General features: G+C 40.3%; 1 protein-coding gene across 2 annotated transcripts in view; it reads right to left on the bottom strand.

Moving 5' to 3' along the window:
* Positions 1-22,676, bottom strand: part of FZD3 (frizzled class receptor 3) — a 69,873-nt gene that overhangs the window by 13,047 nt on the left and 34,150 nt on the right. For both annotated transcript variants that reach the window (XM_084767187.1, XM_084767186.1), the window contains exons 5-6: positions 9,779-9,927; positions 7,681-7,914 (exon numbers count right to left, since the gene is read on the bottom strand). In XM_084767187.1, coding sequence (XP_084623313.1) covers positions 7,681-7,914; positions 9,779-9,927 — 383 coding nt within the window. The remainder of the gene's footprint in view (positions 1-7,680; positions 7,915-9,778; positions 9,928-22,676) is intronic.

Below are 22,676 nucleotides of genomic sequence, written 5' to 3'. Positions count from 1 at the left end.
CAGGGCTAGAACTGAGACAAGAGAACTGAGAGTTCAAGGCCAGCCGGAGCAACACAGAGGACAAGGGATGGATGCAGTGCGGTTGTACAGGCAGTGCTGACCTAGACAGATGCTCATGAGTTTCATCCCTAACACTGCAAAAGAAAGATAAAAACAACTCAGAACATAGCAAACTATTTTGTTTCTTGTCTGTTTTGCTTGTAGAGCTGGGGATTAAAGTCAGGCTTTTGGCATACTGGGCAAGGAACCTTCCATGGAGTAATGAACCCCAGTCTTGCTCTCTTCTGTCTTTCTTCCTTCCTTTCTAAGGCAAGGTCTCTAAGTAACCCTGACTATTCTGGGGCTCACTATGCAGATCATGGTGCTAGTAATTTTACAGACATCCTCCCGCCTAAGCTTCTCAAGAGCTGGGTTTAAAGTGTGTGCCACCATGCCCAGATCATTCCCTTTCTAACAAACATCAAAATAAATTATTTTTTTTGTTTTGTTTTGAGACAGGGTCTCTCTGTGTAGCCCTGGCTGTTCTGGACTCGCTTTGTAGACCAAGCTGGCCTCGAACTCACAGTGATCTGCCTGCCTCTGTCTCCTAAGTGCTGGGATTAAAGGCGTGAGCCACCACGCCCGGCAATCAAAATAAATCATTTTAAGCAGCTAAGGAGCTACTGCTTTAAAAAAAAAGTATTCACCAACTAGAGAGATGGCTCAGCTGTTAAAGACTAAGCTCACAAGCAAAACTATAAAAAGGCATTCACTACTACTCTTTCATCATATATATATATATATATATATATATATATATATATATGTACCATGCTTAAGGTAAATCATTTGTAAAATGAAAAGTTCTGTTTTGACAAACCAAAGCAAACAAGAGAGAGAGAGAGAGAGAGAGAGAGAAAGAGAGAAAAGTAAGAAAAATAAAAATAAAAGTTCTGAAAGATTCATGAACACTGCTGAGGTGGCCATCTTGTTTTATAGCTGTGCTTGTCAATGGATGTTTTCTTTCAATTATGGAGTTAAAAATTGATAGCTCCTTTGAAAAGTCTTTTAAAACCCTATTTTAGGGGCTGGAGAGATGACTCTGGCTGCTCTTCCATAGGTCCTGAGTTCAGTTCAATTCCCAGCAACCACATAGTGACTCACAACCATCTACAATGAGATCTGGTGCCCTCTTCTGGCATGCAGCCATTACATGCAGACAGAACACTACATAATAAATGAATAAAACAAAACAAAAACCCTATTTTAGGGAACAGGCATGATGGTATACACCTTTAGTTCCAGCACTCAGGAGAAAGAAGAGACAGGCAGCTCTCCACAAGTTTGAAGCCCACCAAGGGTAACATAGTGAGATTCTGTCTCAAAACACCAGCCCCCCTCAAAAAACAAACAAACAAAAAACCCACACCTCCAACCCTATCTTTGTTTCCAGTTTTTATTCATTTGTTTGTTTAGTTTTAAGACAAGATTTTTTTTTTCTGTGAAGCTCCAGCTGTCCCAGAACTTGTTCTGTAGACCAGGCTAGCCTTAAATTCAAAGATCCACCTGCCCTTTCATCACATGTTCTGGGATTAAAGGCGTGTATCACAATGCCTGGCTTATTTCCAGTTTGAAAAAAGAAAAAAAATGCTGTCTTAGGGTTCTTGGTGTTCTGGTAAAACACCATGATCAGAGTAACTTGGGGAGGTAAGGGTTTGTTTCAGCTTACAGTGTAAAGTCAAAGCAGGAACCTGGAGGCAGGAACTAAAGCTGAGGCCATGGATGAGCACTGCTCATTAGCTTACTCTCCACGGTCTGCTCAGCCTGCTTTCTTATACAACTCAGGCCCACTTCCCAAGGATGGCATCACCAAAAGTGGACTGGACCCTATCATAAAACGCCCAATGGGCATGGTGGCGCATGCCTTTAATCTCAGCACTCGGGAGGCAGAGGCAGGCGTGAGGAGGAATGCTGAGTGAATGTACCAACTGTCAATAAAGTGCTGTTTAACCAATCAGCTGGGCAGAAGGACAGGAAGTGGAAGGCGGGACTTTCAGGAGGGGAGGAGAAAGTTTGAAGGTTGGATAGAAAAAGGGTTTTTGGACGGTTAAAAGAGGAGGACAGTGGGAACTGGACATGGACTGGCCAGGGGTCATAGTGGCAAGTGTTTGGAATATATGTATGTTATAAGGTTTAGAGTAGTTTGTTTAGTTTACGAGTAGATTAGAATCAGTTCAGACTCTGCCTGGCGAAGTGCTGGCAGCTTTAAAGTACGTTTCAGTCTCCCTGTATGAGTTATTTGCTTTGTAGGCCGAACGGATACGGATACAGATACAAAAGGGGATCGATGTGAGTTCGAGGCCAGCCTGGTCTACAAAGCGAGTCCAGGACAGCCAAGGCTACACAGAGAAACCCTGTCTCAAAACAAAACAAAACAAACAAACTCGTCCAACGGGCTTGTCTACAGGCCAATTCTTATGGAGGCATTTTCTCTATTGAGAGCCCGTCTTCCCAGTGACTGACTCCAGCTGTGTCAAGCTGACATAAAACCACAACAGATGCATATTTAAATGTTTTGAAAATTTCTCATATTAATAAGTAAACACTTCAGCCAGGCATGGTGCACATGCGTGTAATCTTAGAAATTGGGAGGTGGAGACAGAAGGATCAACTCAGCTTTGGCTACACAATGAATTTCAAAGTTAACCTGGACTACAAGAGACCTACCTTGTTTCCAAACCAAAAAACCCCCCCAAAAAAAACCAAAAAAAAAAAAAAAATTTTACATTTAGAACCTAAAGGCATTTACATTTGTACTAAATGTTTAGGTAAAATAATTGGAAGGCTTGCAAATGCAAATATGTTACAATTGGCCTGTTAGAATCTATTTTTAAAATATTATTTTGCATAATGATTATTGTTCTTCAAGTTAAATATGACTTGCTAACTTTACCTCCCAATGACTTCCCAAGTATCAATTTCATATAAACATGGCAAAAAAAGAAAGCAAATGTTCAAGTAATGATAGAAAGTAATTTAAAAACAACAACAATAACAACAACAAAAACCCCAAAACCAAAGCATGTGTGGTGGTGCATATCAGTAATCTTACTTGGGAGACTGAAGCAGGAGCATTGGCAAGTCTGAGGCATGCCTGTGCAATGTAACAAGAAACCCTCTCCAAAACAGGACAGTGGGGCTGGCTCAGGAGGTTAGACTTCGCTATGCAAGCATGAGGACCCGAGTTCAATGTTCAGAAGCATCATAAAAACTGGCATAGCTGTGGGCACCAGCCCCAGTGCTGCGGAGGAAGAGGCAGGCAAGCTGCTGGAGCTCACTGGCAGACCTCAACTCAGAACGAATGAGGACATCCAGTGTTGACCTCTACACACATGTATACAGACACACAAGTGCACAGACAAGCACAAACACCACACACACTAAAAAAGCGTTGGCTGGGAAATGAAATTCAACAGTAAATTACTTGCTTACCATGTGCAAGGCCCTGGGTTTAAGCAAGAAGGGGAGGGGAGGAGAGAAAAGGGAAGAGAGGAAAAGAGGGCAAAGGGTGGAAGGGAGGAGAGTAGAGAAAACTCAGTCATTTAAAAATATGAACTGGGAGCTTCCAGAGGACTGGAGCTCAGTTCCCAGCACCCACACCAGGTAGCTGGTAACTGCCTGTAACTGCAGCTCCAGGAGACTGATCCCTCTTCTATCCCACACAGACATGGGTACACATACATAAATTAAAGCCGTTCCCTAGTGTTGAGATGACAAGCATGTGACATTTGCACCTGATTTTTATGTGTGTACTGGGACTGAACTCATGCCTGCCCCCTTCCACAGAAATACACTTTCCAAGGAAAAATTACATTCTATAATGATGTCTAAGAATCATGACTATATATAAAATTCTAAAATATAAATATTCTGTCTATGGATAAATAAGAACCAACCATACAGAAAAAAATTAAATTACAGTGCTTAATATAAATTGTGTATATAGGAATTGTCAAATTTCTGTACCTTTCAAAAGCTATTTAAACCAATATGATTATATAATATATAATATGAAAATATATATTTTATATAGCACACCACATAAAATGTAATTTTAATATATGCTTAGGCATAATATTAGGACGGTCACTTTGCTGTTGCTATTAAATACATAGTATGAACATTCCAGAATCAGCCAAAAAGTGATGATTTATGTTTTGAATCTCTTTATTATTTGCTACCATTCATCTAAATAATTAAGTCAAACACAGTTTTGGTAGTGTCTTATTATTCACTTGATTGCTTTCCATTGCCAGGTCGCCTGTGTTCTAATTTACTCATTCATTCCCAAACTTCTACCTACTTACTTTCTTTTCTACCCATCCTCTCCTCTAACTACCAATTGCTTATTTTTTGAAGTGGTGTTTACATGTAGGTGTATGTAGTACAGATATCAATAATTATCTAAGTAGTATATCTAAGCGAGTCCTAGGAACCTGTGACCGATGGGCAGGAGAGCTGGTGATAGTAAGACAGCCTGAAGACAGTAGCAACATGCAGTTAAGGCCTGACTGAAGCACAAGTCTTCATGAGATGGCCTTTGGATTATGGAAACTCTTGTTCAGACCTTCAGTTTCAATGTCATCTTGAAGTCTCTCACACCTGCCCCACAGTTCTGGGTAAGGAACAGAGTCCTATGGATGCATATTCACTCACCCAGACACAGGAAGCCTTCAACAGACTCCACCCACAATATTCTGCTTCATATGTATGCACTATACCTTTTCTATAAGGTTCTATACTCCTAGAATACAGAAATTAAAAACCTTTCTTTTCTGTATACTTATGTACAGAATTCCATACCCATAGACATATTACTTAATAATGTCTGTTCACCACTGAAAAGGATGAGGCCAGGGTGTCAAATACCATCGCTAAGAGTTCATGGGTGAACTCCCTATCTCCTTATCAGGATTTTAAATTAAGACAATTTCATTATACTTTCCTTTCTCATGCTGTTGTGAAGTGATTGCTCTAAAATTCAAGTCAGACAGTATTATTGTAGTACTCAAGGTCCTGCAGCCTCTCAAGGTCAGAGACTCAAGGTCAGAGAGAAACCAAACCCTCAGCAAGTTTTCATCTCCTAAAAGTCCCATCACACACCATGCTCTGACCACACCTGGACCTAACCCTGTCCACCTGTTCTTACCTCTGTGTACACTGTTCCCTGTCTTTCACTCCCAAGTATCTCCTCTGAACTCTATTTGAGGCAGAAATGCCATCAGTTGGGAAACTTTCTGACTCCTGTGATGAGGTAGATGGTGCCCTTCTCTGAGACCCTAAAGCACCCTGTACACATTTTGACACAGAAGCGTGCGTGTGCATGCATGCACTCGGGTGCATACACACACACACACACACACACACACACACACACACACACACACACACACACCACAGACCACACAATTTATGCCCTCCTTAAGAGGGAGAAAGAGTTGTCTTTCAGTATCTAGCTTATTTCATTTAAAATGATGATCTCCAGTTCCACTCATTTATCTGCAAGGAATGATTTTTTTCTTTATGGCTAAATAAAACCTCACTGTGCTCATGCACTACATCCCATTTACCGATTCATCTGTTGATGAAAATCTAAGCTGATTCTACAACTTGATGATTCTGAACAGTGGTGTGGTAAGCATGGGGTGGTGGTGGTGTCTGCATTGTGCTGACTTAGATCCCTTTGTATATCTTCTCAGGAATCATACAGGTGAGTCATAAAGCAGTTCTACTTTAGTGTTCTGAGGGACCTCCATTCTGGTGCCCACAGTGGCTAGGATATTTACATCCTCCCCAGCAACGTTCTTTCCATCTCTTCCCTATCCATCCTTGCAACATTTGTTTGTTCTCTTAAAGAAAAATACACGTTTCAAGTCCACTGTTTGTCTCTTCCCACTGCTTGCCTACTCTGATACTCTTTTCTCTCAAACGACTTAATGTGGCAGCTCCTCAGTAGTTCCTAGCTCTCTTATGCCAACCTCAAATTTAATGAGAAACCAACAGCCAGGCTTCTCTCCCGAGATGCTTTCCATGATACCAGAAAGAATCACTCCTGGTCTCTGCTTCCACTGCACCCAATAAGCATGGGCTGGGTCCTGGGGTGCTGGGAGGTGGCATGCTCAATGCCTTGGTTAAACCCTAGCACCCCAGAAATTAGCAGGGGCTGATGAGTGACTTAATGGCCACACCTGCTACCTCTTGGTTTCATAAATAAGGTTACTGAGATGCGTCTTACCTGATTGCACACCACTATAACAGTAACGAGCAGTGGTTGTCACTAACTAGAAAGCCTAAACATTGGCTATCTGGCTCCTTAGGAAAACCCTTGTGCAGCCCTGGGATAGATTTTGTTTTATGTTTATACTTTATGCATTTATACTAATAACTAAAACTTGTATCTGATACTGAGTCAGGCTCTGTTTCTAGTGACTAGGCACTTTAACTCATTGAATTTTTATGACATTACTACAGGAGTGGCTATTACTATTTCTCTTTTACAGCTTTGGGTTTTTTGAGACAGGACTTTCCTGTGTAGCCTTGGCTGTCCTGGGCTCGCTTTGTAGACCAGGCTGGCCTCGAACTCACAGCGATCTGCATGCCTCTGCTTCCTGAGTGTAAAATATTTACTTTTAATATTTCTGGTCATGTATACATGTATGTCTGCATGTGGGTATATGCACATGTCTTCAGGGTCCTCTGGAGCTGGAGTTACAGATGGTTTTTGGCTGCCTAATGTGGGTGCTAGGAACTGAACTCAGGTCCTCTGGAAGAAGAGCAAGTACTTTTAACCACTAAACCACATCTACAACTCCCTAGATCCACATTTTTAACTGTTAACACTGAATACAAGCATCTAGATTGGGAACCTATGAAATGCAAAGCTCATGTCCATAATCTCTGTATTCCCAGAGGCTCGCACACCACCACTATAAGAAATGTTGGCAAAATTCATCTTTCTTTCTTTCTTCTCCTCCCTTTGTTTGTTTGCTTTTTTGAGACAGGGTTTCTCTGTGTAGCCTTGGCTGTCCTGGAATTCACTCTGTAGACCAGGCTGGCCTTGAACTCAAGAGATCTACCTGCCTCTGCCTCCCAAAGTGCTGAGATTAAAGGTGTGTGTCACCAAGGCTCAATTAAAAGCATCTCTCTCTCTCTCTCTCTCTCTCTCTCTCTCTCTCTCTCTCACACACACACACACACACACACACATTTATTTTTATTTTATGTGCATTGGTTCTTTACCTGCATGTGTGTCTGTGTGAGGGTGTCAGATCATGGAGTTACATACAGGTGTGAGCTGCCATATGGGTGCTGGGATTTGAACCCAGGTCTTCTGGAGGAGCAGTCGGTGCTTTTAACTGCTAAGCCATCTCTCCAGCCTCAATTAAAAGCATATTTATAAACTAATTGGTCTGCCTTCTTATATGCCCATTCAGTGCCCCACTACATCATAGTGCTTTTGTATCAGATCTAAACCCCAACGTCCTTTGGTTGGCTTTAAATCCCACAATCCGAAACAACTATATCTAGCAAGTTAAAAAAGCTTACTAATGTCCCACTTGTATTCCAGAATTGCTCCTGTCTCTAAATCCATATGATCCTAACTGAATACATAAAATAAACTAAGTTGCTCCCAGAGCTTACCTGCCATCACGTGACCTGTGGAGGCTGCCATGGTAGCTGCTCACTTTGCTGTGGACGCTCCCTGCTTTGCTTCTTTGATCATCCACCATGGCCAGCTGAGTTGAAGAAGCATGTGTGGACGTCCCTTGAGTGGAAGTTCCTCTTGATTTTCTTATAATAGGAGTATTTGGGTCTCTCAGAAGTGACTGAGCAAAGTCAGGTTCCTGAAGCACCTGCCGGCTCTCATTCACTATCCTAGACAATATAAGAGGAAGTCACATATAACTAACATTCCTATAGACCAACAAACGATGTGCTACACAATACTAGTTGATGCTAGTCTTGAAGTTAACTGGTTCCCAAATTAAGTCTTTGGGACCAATTTGAAGTAACACTTTCTGCAGAGGGTAGAATATAACAAAAATCCCTGTCAAAAAATGGGCTTGGTACCAGTAATCTCAGGATCGGGGATATTGAGGTAGGAGGATAGGAAGGTCATGATTATCTTCAAGCTCAAAGCGGGCCTAAATACCTAAGACTTTGCCTCTAAACACAATTAACAAGAGAACAAACCCAATATTACTCTGCCCTAAAGTGGTGTGACAGAAGGCCTAGGTTACGAGTAAGAAGATCAGGATTGGCCAGGTGGTGGTGGTGCATGCCTTTAATCCCAGCACTCAGGGAGTCAGAGGCAGGTGAATCTCTGTGAGTTCGAGGCCAGCCTGTTCTACAAAGTGAGTCCAGGACAGCCAAAGCTACACAGAGAAATCCTGTCTTGAAAAAAAAGAAAAAAGAAAAGAAAATCAAGATTGTAGTTCCAACTCTGTGAGCACATACAACAGCTGTTTAGTACTAGAACAAACATGATTGGTCAACCTTAGAATAAAGTAATATAAAAAATTAAATTACACAAATATTCAGTGAAGTTCAATTTAACAATTTAAAAGGACAAATTATCTGAAGTAAAAGTTTTAAAATGTGGGGCTGGAGAGGTGGTTTATCAGTGAAGAGCACTATCTGCTCTTCCAGAGATCCTGAGTTTAATTCCTGGGAACTACATAGTGGTTCACAACCATCTACAAGTTAATCTGATATCCTCTTCTAGCATACACATGTACATGCAGATAGAGCACTCATATACATAAAATAAATACATCTAATAAAAAATTTTTAAAAAGTTTAAAAATGTGTCCTAGCAGTGGTGGTTCAGGCCGTTAATGCCAGCATGTGGGGAACATAGGCTGGCGGACCTTTGAGTTCAAGGCCAACACCGTCTATAGAGTGAGTTCTAGGACAGCCAAGGCTACACAGAGAAACTCTGTCTCAAAAAACCAGAAGTTTGTAAATGCTATGAAAGAAAGGGTAAACAGTAGATAGATACACATGATGATGAACAAAGCAATAACTGGACTAACAAAAAATAAAATTAAATCACTGTAAAGTGCCTGTGAGAATCAGCTACAGTTGCAATTAAATGACTTAATTAAAAAAACCACTCCATCATGTATTTAACTCTTTCAGTATCTTCAGACTACAGTTAGACATAACAAAGAAGTTCTAGGACAGCCAAGGCTACACAAAGAAACCCTACCTAAAAAAAAAGAAAAAAGAAATTAAGGTTATAAACTTTTAATGTGCCCTATATTAGAAAGGTGTAATAGTTTGTTTCTCTCCTTTTTAAAAAAAGATTTATTTATTTATTATGCAATGTTCTGCCTGCACATGTGCCTACAACCCAGAAGAGGGCACCAGATCTCATTACAGATTGTTGGGATCCACCACTTGGTTGCTGGGAATTGAACTCAGGACCTCTAGAACAGTAGTCAGTGCTCTCAACCTCTGAGCCATCTCTCCAGCCTTAGCTTACTAATCAGTAACTAGGATTACAGGCATGAGCCACTCTGTCCAGCTAGTTTTTCGTTTTAATGTCATGTTACTGTGCCAATGTTATTAGTCACTGCTGATAAAGTTACAACCTTATTAAAATTCTTATCTCAATCTTAATCTCTCTCTCTCTCTCTCTCTCTCTCTCTCTCTCTCTCTCTCTCTCTCTCTCACACACACACACACACACACACACACACACACACACACACACACACAGAACTCATTAACTTACTCTTTTTTCCTACGACCATGGAAAAAACTGGCCCATTCAAAACATGTCTTTTTGCTTCCAACCCAAAAAATAGAGGGAATCCCGACTATGAGAGCCATCAGATACTTCATCAGAAAGAGAATCAGGTCTGGACGGCTCATCTGAGTAACCTGCGGGGAGGTAAAGAAAATCATCTTAAATGTGTGTGTCTATTAAAGGCAATTATAGAAATTATAGGCACAAAAGGCAGCAGTGAAATTACGTTACAAGTTTTAGTATCTTCACTTATAAAGTTCTAAAAATAATTTTCTCAGATCTTCCAAAGAGCAGGAAGTATTTTTAATTGAACCATCTCTCCAACCCTAGATCTTTCACGTTCCTGACTAATTTTCTGTCTACCTTTCAGTTTTCCAGAGATACCCTAATCACTCACATGACTGCAGATCGGCCTACTCTGCCCATCAACTGTCATTCTGCATCCTGCTAGGAAGGGAGGACTTTGCTAATGCTTGTTCACTTTACATTCTGTCCAACTTTAACACTGTTCATCAGCAATTTTCTTACCCTTATCAACATGTTCTCAAGGGATTCCTCTTTTATAGGCTGCCCCCGGCCCCTTGCCAAGTTCTATGCTTGTGCTAGCTGTGCTTTTTAAAAGCAATGTGTAGTTTATCAGTAAAATGTAAGCTCCATGAAGTCGAAGGTTCCCTTGGCCTGCAAAATGTTTTATTCCCAGGGCTTTAAGCAGTGCTCGTATGTATTTAAAATATATACTTTCTAAACTCTCTGACAGTGCTTCACTGTGTTTCTCTAGCTGCAGAACTCCCTACTTAGACCAGGCTGGTGTCAGACCCAGAGAGACCCGCTTGCCTCCTGAGTGCATGCGCCACCACATCGGGCTACTGATGCTTGGTTTTATTAGAAAGAAATTACAGTTGAAATTATTCAATACGGCACACTCTTCACAAGACAGTATTGCCTTCCACAGTTACCTATCTTCTGTATATTTTTCGAAGTACTCAGAGTAACTTTCACGAAAATATTAGTTTATCATCACTAACTGCCCCAAACTGCACAGGTTCCTTCCTTCGGGTTCCCTTCCTTTCCCACTGACACAATGCCCTTTGGATGCCTTCTTGGGTCCAGTATGCCAAGCCTTTGTCTAAAAGCATCTTTGTCCCTTAACCTTAAGTGGACACATAGCAGAGTGATGCTAACATGTTAGCATCTTTTTATTTTGGTTTTTCGAGACAGGGTTTCTCTGTGTAACAGCTCTGGCTGTCCTGGAACTCGCTCTGTAGACCAGGCTGGCCTTGAACTCACAGATCCACCTACCTTTGCCTCCCAAGTGCTGGGATTAAAGGCGTGCGCCACCACGCCCTGCTCTGGTTGTAGTTTAAACAACAAAAAAAATTTTTTTAAGACAAAAGTTTTTCTCTGTGCAGCTTTTTCTATCCTTGAACTCACTCTGTAGTCCAGGCTGATTTTGAACTCAAGAGGTCTGCCTGTCTCTGCCTCCCAAGTTCTGAGATTCAAAGTGTGTGCCACTACCACCTGGCTTTAACCAAAATTTTAATTCTCCAAAGTTCTCAGCCATTATTAGCTCTTAGGCTACCACTTAATCATTCTTATAGGCCCCTCCCCCAACTGAGGGTTTTCAATCTTTCTTAATGCCCAACTGTGTCATTACATAGTTTAAGATTTTTCTCTATTCCGTACTCAAGGCAAACTCCTCAGAACCATTTCCTACTTGAATAAATAATTCTCTCTTCATCCATGTTAACTTTAGGCTTCACTGTCATCTGCTGATTAATTAAATCTCTGTATCTTCATATTTCACTTCTGCTATGCTTGCTCAGTTCTTTTAGTCAACTCTCTGTCCTGATTTCACTACACTACCATTTGCCTAAACATTGTTTTATTTATATTTAGAAGAATCTTAAACATGCTTACTTTTAATGACCCATTAAAATCAGCCTATTAGCATTTACTTTACCTGGGAAGAACTCCACGTTTTGATGGTTACGATTGTTGGGTGCTTTTCTCGGTTCTCACCTTGTCCCACCCAGCCCTCTGCCAGATCTTACCGCTTCACATTCCAACACCTACCTTCTAAAATGAGGCCACTGCCTACTCAGCCCCACTAACATCATTACTCAGTAGGAGATGAACACTCTTTAACATCATCTACTACAGTCCCTGCTAAAATTTCTACAGTCGGGACGGGCGTGGTGGCACACACCTTTAATCCCAGCACTAGGAAGGCAGAGGCAGGCGATCAGATCACTGTGAGTTTGAGGCCAGCCTGGTCTACAAAAAAAGTCTAGGACAGCTAAGGCTAAACAGAGAAACGCTGTCTCAAAAAACAAACAAACAAACAAAATTCTACAGTCATCCCAAGAGTGCCTCTAGTCCTGCCATCGCTCTTACTCTCCTGTGCTTTTTTCTTTGCGACAGATATTCTAGAATTTTACTTGGCAAATCTGGAACGAGATCTTTTTCTATAGGCGTATCTCAGGGTCATGCAGAACCACCTTTGTTGAAGTCTATTAATCAAAAGCATGTCAGGGACTATCTAATTCACAGGAAAGGCTTTGGCAAGCACAAGAGATATGCTTCACTGGCTATAGACGAGGTCTGGAGGGCTGGGCATCTCTGAACATTAGCAAACATAGGACCAAAGTGTCTAGAAAAGTATGCAGGATGTAGATCATAGTTATACTGATGAAGAGAAGCTTCTCCTCAACATAGTTTAAAGTGTTTTGTTTTAGTTTAGGGAAGTTTTGCTTGACTGGCCTTGAATTCAGAGATCTTCCTGTGTTTGCCTCCACAAGAACTAGAATTAAAGCACGTGCCACCATGCCTGGCTCAGTATTTTGCAAATTAAAAAAAAATTTTTATTTAACTTTATGTATGCTGGTTTGAGGGGGTCAGGTCCCTTGGACCTAGAGTTGCAGACAGTTGTGAGCTGCCATGTGGGTGCTGGGAATTGAACCCGGGTCCTCTGGGAATAGTCAGTGCTTTTAACCACTTAGCCATCCCTCCAGTGCCCTATTTTGCAATTTCTTAAATGTAAAATTTTTATTTGTATAATCAAAATTGACAAAGTATTTAATATGAAAAACTTTAAAAATGTTCTAATGAAATGCTAAAAATTCATAAAATACAATGTATATTTGATCACGGCACACATCAATATATGTTCTACAACAATTACATTGATAGGTGGTCTGTAATATATAGCTTATATCGTAAATTTTTTTTTATCTTTTATTTTTATTTTTTAATGAGACAGGGTTTCTCTGTGTAGCCTTGGCTGTCCTGGACTTGCTTTGTAGACCAGGCTGGCCTCGAACTCACAGCGATCCACGTGCCTCTGCCTCCTGAGTACTGGGATTAAAGACGTGCACCACCACGCCTGGCTTATATCGTAAATTTTGAAGATATAGAAACAGGTTAGTGATAAACTAGATAGAAAATAATTTTATAAATGAACCAATATCTAGGATTTATGAAATGCATTTACACACATCTCCCTACATAGTCTAATATTCATTCTCTGATATGGTACGGTATTATTGCTTGTTTCTGCGGGTCTTATTCTGGTGCAGCCTGTCTAGCTTATTATGTAGCCCAGGCTATCCTTTAACTTGCTGTCCTGTTAGTCTCCCAAGTGTTCAAATTAAAGGCTTGAGCCACCAACTTCACATCTCTACGAGTTTTGTTTGTCTGTTTGAGAGTTTCTCTGTTAGCCCTGGACGTCCTCAAAGAGATCCACCTGCCTCTGCCTCCCTAGTGCTGGGATTCAAGGTGTGTACCACTATGACCAGTTTCAACATATATATTTAAAATAGCTATGTATTTTATATGTGTATGGTGTTTTGCCTGCATGTATGCCTGCATGCTTGGTTCTACACAGGCCAGAGGATGGCACTGACCGCCCGAAACTGGAGTGATAACTGGTTGCAGGCTGTCATGTAGGTGTTGGATATAGAACCCAGGTCCTTGGTAAGCGCAGCAAGGGCTCTTAGCCATTTCTTTAGCTATCTGAGCTGTCTCCATGACCCTGCAACATTTTTTTTTCTTTTGTTTTTTTTTCAAGACAGGGTTTCTCCATGTAACAGCCCTGGCTGTCCTGGATTTGCTTTGTAGACTGGCCTCGAACTCAGAAAGCCACCACTGCCTGGCAACATATTAATTTTTTTTCTTAAAATACTTAGGAATAAATGTATGCTTCATAAAAAAATGATAGTTACAACAAAGCTTGTACCTAATAAATGTTCAAAAATTATGTTTCATGGAGCACTGCTGTCTCCCGTGTGAGGCTGGAGAGATGGCTCAGCAGTTTCTGACTTCAGTTCCTAGCACCCACGCTGGCGAGTCTGATAAACACCTATAACTCCAGCTCTGGAGTATCTGACACCCTCTTCTAGTCCCCTCAAGCACCCACACACACGTGGAATATATGCACCCAGACATAAATGAAAATAAAGCTTAAAAGATACCTCATAGTGAAATAAAGCACAGAGACTGTAATCCCCTCTTGAAGGGTTCTACACTAGTTTGCTGAGGTTTCTGAAAAGTCCTGGAGAAAGGAAGCTGCTTACCTTGTTTTTATCTAAGCTTGTAAACACTCAGGAGCTGGAAAGGGCAAACTCTAGGCGTTGTCCTAGTCTATGCGCCTATGCATTTCAGAAAATTTGGGCTACCATTAACTAGCAAACACTCTCTCCTGCACTCTGGCTCCACTGCTTCTGTTTTTTAAGACAAGGCTTCAGTGAAGCTCCTCCTCCGCTACCTGAGCTCATAGTACACAGTGAGCTACCAGCTGTGCTTGGCCTTGAGCTATTGTTTGTCCTGCCTCTACTTCCCAAAAACTAAGATTACACATGCTGGAAAAACTTTGCAATAAAATGAGGCACTAATTTTTATATCTTCTCCATTATTTAAAACCCATCAAACCAATGAGCATGTACATTAACCATGGCTGTATGTATCTGGAGAGAGAGCTGGGAAGGGGAATCCCTACAGAGGTAGAGCACAGCAAGAATCCAACAGGCAAGAAATATGCTTCAAATCACATTTGCTTATATCCAATGAATGGTCAAGTGAGGACTGATCAGAAAAAACCTTAACTGTAGAGAGGTGATTTAATTCCACAATATAAAGAGGGGCTGGAGAGATGCCTCAAATTAAGGGTTCTTCCAAAGGGCCTGGGTTTGATTCCTAGCACCTACATGGTGGCTCACAAGAATCTCTAACTCCAGTACTTGGAAATCAGACGCCCTTTTCAGTCTTCCCTAGGCACTAGGCATATACAGATATATATACAGCAAAAAAAACACTCATACACATTAACAACAACAATAATAATAATGATAATAATAATAATAATAATAATAATAATAATAATAATAATAATAATAATAATGGAATTAAAATAATACTACAAAGAGGCGGAAGATACATAGTAACTTTAGAAAATACAACTGGCAAAGTCGTAAACAAGGAAGTGTAGTATGAGAGCTCATCGGAGATCACACAATCCCTAGAAGTGTTGTGGCTGTCAAGTACTGGCCTGAGCAATGTGTCTTCAAAAATCACTTGAAAAATTAGGTGCCTTGAACTTGACTACTCATGGACTGTGTGCACACCTTTCATTTTATAGATGTGGAATCAAAGGACAGAGAGGCAGAATGATTCACCTGAAAGTTAAATTTATTTGCACCTTCAGTCATTTAAATTTTGAGTGTTATCTCCTGCAGCAGATGAGTCAGAAAATTGTGTGCTCTTGTTGAGTGTCCATTCTAGGGAGAGGTAGGGTAGAATGCTGTTACTACACAGGGAAACAGGAAATCTTAGGTTTGGAGGGAGCCGTAAAAGAACTAAAGTGAGGAGCAAAGAAGAGACGAGCACGGGGTATGAATTCAGAGATACGTTAGATATTAGATCAGAGTGGTCAAGGTCTCTCCACATCTATAAGTAGGAGTTGAGGGTATATTTTGGAGTACAGGTATTTCAAACAGAAATGTTGATAACAATAATCCTAAGAAAAAGTTGTTATTTTTGAAGAAAAACAAAGTGGCCAGTAAAGCTAGAGTATGCCAGGAGGAGAATGGCAGGAGACACAGTCAGAGAAGTAGAAGGAACCAAATGACGGCTGGTCCTGCAGGCAACGATACCAATACAAACTTTATTCCTGAACAATAGGAAGCCATTGAAGGCTTTGTCCAAAGGGGCAACCAAGTTCGCTTATGCTTTTAAAGATTACTATTGTGGCTACCATGCTGAAACAACCTGTAAAAGGGTAAGAGTGCCAGCAGGAGATGCGCCAGAAGGCCACTGTGCAAGCAGTGAATGCTTAGTCAAGGGAAGAAGTGGCGGCTGTACAAAGCTAACAGGTTGAATGCAAAGTATGAGAGGAGACAGGCTCAAAGATGCCTGCAAACTAAGAGGCTAAACTAGGGGCTGGAAAGATAGCTTAGCAATTAAGAGCACTGACTGCTCTTCCAGACGACCTGAGTTCAAATCCCAGGGCAGCTCAATGCTTGTCTGTAACTCCATGATCTGACCCCCTCATACAGACACACGTACAGGCAAAATACCAATGCACATAATATATAAATAAATAAAAAATTTTTAAAAAGGAGCAAACACCATTCAGCAAATGGGGGGAACTGGGAGTGAGATGCAGGAAGCAGGTTTTAGGAGAAATACTAAGAATTCTAAATTAAGAGTTGGGCATGCTGGCGCACGCATTTAATCCTAGCACTCAGGAGGTAGAGGCAGGCGAATCACTGTGAGTTCAAGGCCAGCCTAGTCTACAAAGCAAGTCCAGGACAGCCAGGACTATCACACAGAGAAACCCTGTCTTCAACACCCCAAAACAAAACAAAAACAAAAAGAGTTCTAAATTAGGCTTGGAAACATCATGCAAATGGGCATTCTAGAGCTTGGATACTTGTCTAAAACACAGGGAGCATAAGACTACACACAAAGAGTGGGGAAACAGCATAGGCAAGAAATTCTGTTCTCCAAGTTCTTTCCTCTAGTGTCTTATGCTGTACAGTACAGTCTTTTATAAACCAACATAACAGAAATGCTAGAATTAGAGGGAAGGAGTGCTAAAAAACAAAATCCATAATACCCAAAGCATTACCAAAACACTCATTTATGCAAGCAGCACACAGGAGATCTGAGGAGAGCAGGGAAGGAGCACTAACAGTTTATATCTCAAGATTTCAAGTAAGCCCCAAATTCCAGGGGAAACAAGTCAGCACCTGTGGATGGCAAGACAGCTACTCAACTATGCTGGAGTGCTGGAGCAGAAGTCCAAGACACTAGGGGACAATGGCCAAGTGGGCACTGTTAAAAAAAAAAAAAAGGAGGAGGAGGAGGAAAGGAACATCCGTTATTTGACTGAGAAGATGAGCGAGGAGAATGCATTATTGGTTATACATCATAGAAAACACAAAAGTATTAAGGATAGGTAGTATATAAACATAACATACTAGGCAAAATTCATCAAATAAGTATATTTAAATAAAAGGAATATACGGCCATTTTAATTTAAAACAGCCCTATAATGAACTGAATACACACACACACACACACACACACACACACACTTTTTCGAGTCAAGATTTCTCTGTGTAGCCTTGGCTGTCCTGGACTTGCTTTGTAGACCAGGCTGGCCTTGAACTCACAGTGATTGGCCTGCCTCCGCCTCCCAAGTGCTGGGATTAAAGGCACACGCTACCACACCCGGCGAATTAATAGTTTTTTTTAAAGAAAAAAACTTGAAAAAATAAATCAATCCTTATATAGTAAAGGGGACAAATGAGAAGCACTAAATTATTTTTCTTTTATAATATGTTTTCTTCAAGATTGCCAAATAAAAATAGCCAAAACACTATGAATGTAACATTAATATAATTCCTGATTGTTTCATGGTTCTTCTTGCTCTATGTAGATTATTTTGTATGTGTATAATAATATAAATGTATATGTAAAAATATTAATTAAAAAAATAAAATCTTTAAAAAAAAGTTCCTGAAAGCAAAAGAATCTTTCTGATGTTAAAGATACCCCATCTTAATTTCATTTCTGTTGTGGTGATAAAATACCCTCCCTGGCAAAAAACAACTTTGGGACAGGACAGAGGGTTTATTGTAGTTCACAATTCCAGGTTACAGGGTACCACTCCAGGGAGGTCACAGAGCAGGACCGTGAGACAGGTGGCCACATCACACCCACAGTCAGGGTCAGGGAAACAGTGAATACATCCATGCTTGGTGGTCAGCTAGTTCTCTCTACTTTTACAGAGTCTAGGACCCAAATTCATGGTGTTGCCCATATAGACTAGATCTTTGAAGCCGCATTATTTCTTGTAATTAAGATAATTCCCCACCAACACAGCCACAGGCCAATTGCATCTTGACCATCCCTTGTTGACACTCTCCTCCCAGGTGTTTCTAGAATAGACTGGGTCAAGTTGGCATTCATAATTGACGATCACATACCCTTAACAACACAATTCATTTGGTGGATTTCATTAGCTTGTCATCCAGGAAACCAAGGAGCGTCTTAGCCAAAGGAGACATGAGCATCTACTTGATTACTGTCCCTTTTTTGTACAAAAGCCTGGCTAGCCATAAACAACCTACATGTATGGTTTTCTAACACCTCCTTTCCACAACCACTCTTTTGGCCAACAGTACTGCTGCATGGCCTTATTTAAGGAGCATACAGAAAATATTCACCTATATCTTGTTTTTCCTATTTAGAGTCATCATCTAACAAAGCCCTGAGGTCAGACTCTTTTTAAGTATATGGAAAGAAATTAGTCGTATTAAGGAGGAAAGCTTTGCATAAAAAGGAAACCACCTAAGGTACATATTCACATTATCTGGTGGCCTTCACTGTTATTAAGACTTTGGCTTTGAATCAGGTAATCAGGTTGTCAGAGTCTTTAGCTTTTGGCTCTTTTTCCTTACCAAGAAAAATCTATATTTTCTAATGGAAATATATACTGTGTTCATTAGCTTTTTTTTAAAAAAAAATAAGTTAATCACAAAACACTGACCTATATCAAGCCTGTAATCATGTAAAGCCATATGAAAATAAACTACTAATCAAGCTCAGGCAGCTTGCCATACAAGTAACACAGCGTGGGCATTTTTTGTTTTCTTAGGAGCTGATGAGAATCCAGGGCCTTCTGCATGCTTAGACAAATGTTCTACCACTGCTACCAGTTCTTGACTAGAAGCCTCTAGTTACAACTTTTATATACCTCTTAATTACATTATGCTGCTTTATCAGCCTTTGCTTTTATTACACTTTAAAAAGTCAATTACTTGCCCTATTGACATAAAAGCCTATTATAATGCTATAGTGAATTAAGATAATGTGGCACAGAGAGACAAGCAAGCCATGAAACAGTGAGAGCAAGCTCCGCTGTGAACTCCTCACGTCTGACCGAGGAAGCACCACAGGGCAGTGGAGGGAGGATGGAGTAGTCAGGAAATGCTAACTGCTGCCTACTCACCAGGCATGGCTTATGAACTATAATTTGTTCCTTTCAGGAAAGCAACGGCTTTAAATTAAAGCAGCACAGGGTTGGGCAAGTAAAGAGCTATTAGCAACTCACTCTTTCATAGTTTGGTTTCTCTTTTTTCTAAATCTTTATTCTCCCATGTTTGGACCACCAATTTATTTGTGTCACTGTGAAAAAATGTGTAATAAAGCAGGATTTCAACCTCCAGAATTTCCTTCAATCACTGTGAGGAAATCAATATAAATTCATTTTTCAAACATTTCATAAATAATCTTTGTTTTCTAAACAGAGAGACTGCCATCTTAAAATAACTACCTCTTACAAAGTTAAGAGCAGCCAACGCGGCCAGCTCTTGCAAAGTTCAACAACTTGGGTTCTAGTATCTTTACAATGACTACTGTATAACTATTCACTGCCAACCTTTAAGTAAAAAAGAAATTTAAGGATTAAAGAACAAATCTGCATCTCATTACTCAAGCTCCCAACTACTCAAGTAAGAGATCAGAAGGCAAAGGAGAACAGTACTTGCCCAACTCAGAACCAATCGCCCAGCAGAGTGCAAATGCTCAGACGTTACCACCTGACAGCCTTGTCATGCACGTATCATAGACTGTACCTGTTATTTAGCTAACACCAAAAGCCAAACTTACTTCAAACCTCAAAATGAAAATAGAAACAACACAGTTATCGCAATCCTAGCACTCTTCGCCTTGCTGGCGCTATGCAGAAGTTATATTTGATTAAGCAAAGGGCAACATCCTGAACTTTCATCCAGTTCTCCATGACCGGTGGTGAACATCGCTGATGTGACTGTCTTACAACAGGAAATAGCTAGAAAGTAGAGAAACAACAATGTCCACATAGACTACACAACAATAGAGCACTAAGTGGGAGATCTTGGTGAGCATAAGGAATGGTAACGCTCATGCATAGTGCAACAATGATGTGCACACAGGTGACGAGTGTAATTTCTCTCTTGGATTAAAAACAGTCATAGGGGAGGGGAATAAGGGGAAATTGGGAGGGAGGGAAGAATGGGAGGATACAAGGGATGGGATAACCATTGAGATGTAACAAGAATAAATTAATAAAGGAGGGAAGAAAAAAAAAACCAAAACTGTTTTTCTTTCTAAAGCAAATTACACAAATAAAGTAAATTATTTTGCAAAGTTTTGTCTTTTTCAAACACAGACTAAAAAAATAATCAGAAAAGAACTACTTTGTTTTAACAGAACAATAAACAAAACAAGGACTCTTCTTTATAAAGCACTGTAATAACCGATAACATTCTTAGTCTTGTACACAATAAATAGGATAGACCATGTTCATAGATTAGAGCTTTAAAACTTCCCCAAATTGTTCACAACTTCATGATTAAACAAACAAACAAACAACCCTATCAGCTGTGAGCGGTAATGTGGGTGCTGGGAACTGAACCTGGGTCCTCTGCTGAAGCATTTCTCCAGCCCCTTCAATACTGTGTTTTACTTTAAGGTAGAGTTAAAACACTTGTTCAGTGGGCATGGTAGTGTACGCCTTTAATCCCAGCACTCAGGAGGCAGAGGCAGGTGGATCACTGTGAGTTCGAGGCCAGCCTGGTCTACAAAGCGAGTCCAGAACAGCCAAGGCTACACAGAGAAACCCTGCCTCAAAAAACCCAAAAAACAAACAAACAAACAAACAAACAAACAAACAAACCACTTGTCTGGAAATCTGTTACCGCGACTCTTTATCCACTTCTAAACTCCAGGACCTGACACACACGATTTTCTTACTCTGAGATCTTTTAACCTGGCTATGAAACGCTAGAAAGATAAATATAATTTCGTAAGTTGAAAAAAAAAATAATTTCGTAAGTTGGGCATATGCCTTTAATCTCGACAGGCAGGTCTTTGTGAACTTGAGGCCAACTTGGTCTACAAAGAGAGTTTCAGGACAGCTAGGGTTGTTACACAGAGAAACCCTGTCTGGAAAAAACAGAACACACACACACACACACACACACACACACACACACACACACACACACACAATCTTTGTACACTTAATAAACTTTGTATTTTTTGCTATAGAAATGTTAAAATGTTTTTAGCAGGTTTTTCCAGGTCTGTGGTTATTCATGTAATTTCTCCTGGTATGAGTTAACAAAGTGCTCATTTTCTAAGGAATAAGAAACAAGAAGAGCTCACACATGACTCTGCTCTGGTCACAGCATTACCTGAATCAAAGTTACTTTCTTCCACTGGGCTATGAACTCCTTCAAGACAATGGTAGTACCTTAGTCACTCCCAAGTTCTGTAGCAACCGTCAACATGGCAGAAGAGTAGAAGTATAATTATTCTGAATTGACGGTTTTTATAAAAGGGAGAAAAGTAGTAGTTATGGGAAAGCAGTTTCTTGATTCATTTAATTTTACATATGAGAGAGAAGAACTTTAGATGTCTTGTGAGACGTTAGAGCTCGGTCTGGAGACGTAGCTCACTTGGGAGAGAGAGAGCTTGCCTAGCGTGCAGGAAAGCCTGGGTTTGAGCCCCAGAAGAACAGCAACTGGATGTGACAGCACACATCTGTAATCTCAGCACTTGGGAGATGGAGGCAAGAGGATCATAAATTCAAGGTCATCCTCCATGATAGTACATCTGAGGTCAGTTTGGTCTACATGAGTGCTTGTCTCAAACAAACAAAAAAATTAGAGCTAAAGAAATTATAAACTAACCGACTAACCTAAAGATATAACTTCTGAGTGACAGAGCCAAAGGTAGGAAGCTATAACAGCTTATAATCCATAAGAGACTTGGTACACTTTCAAGGAATTTCATTCTTTTCTTTTTTAAAAGGAACTAAAAAAAAAAAAACTTTGAGAATAAAATTATTGAACCTAGAAGTTACAAGCAAGGATAGCTTTCACTTTAAAGACTGGTAGATACCTTCATCAAAATATGAGAAAACTGAAGAATCTTTCACTGTTTTCACGGTTCAAGGAGAGAAATCTCATTTTCATCACAGACTTTCCTAAGAATGGCTGATTCCTTTGAAACTATCTGGTAAATGGAACATTCCTATTGGAAAATGAAGTTAAAACCACAACAAATTAGATTTAATGTCATTCTGCTATTTTTATATTTTCTGAATAGAAACAAGACTAGATAAACAACAGATGGCTTGTCTTGTGTGTCTGGAAGGGTAAATGATGTTTGTTGATCTATAAAAGTACATTTTCTTAAGAATCTGCAAATGGTTCTAATGTGAACTTGATAGCCTCATCTAAGCTGCTTGTACTATGGCAACATACCTTCTATGGCCAAAGCCAAAGCACTAGTGTCAGGCTCCCTGGGACATGAGAAAATGAAAGAAAAAAACCTC

This window comes from Acomys minous (assembly GCF_964271855.1).
Source record: "Acomys minous genome assembly, chromosome: 18".
Classification (NCBI taxonomy): Eukaryota; Metazoa; Chordata; class Mammalia; order Rodentia; family Muridae; genus Acomys; species Acomys minous.
The sequence above is the reverse complement of the archived record's forward strand: the minus strand, read 5'-3'. Positions and strand labels throughout refer to the sequence as shown.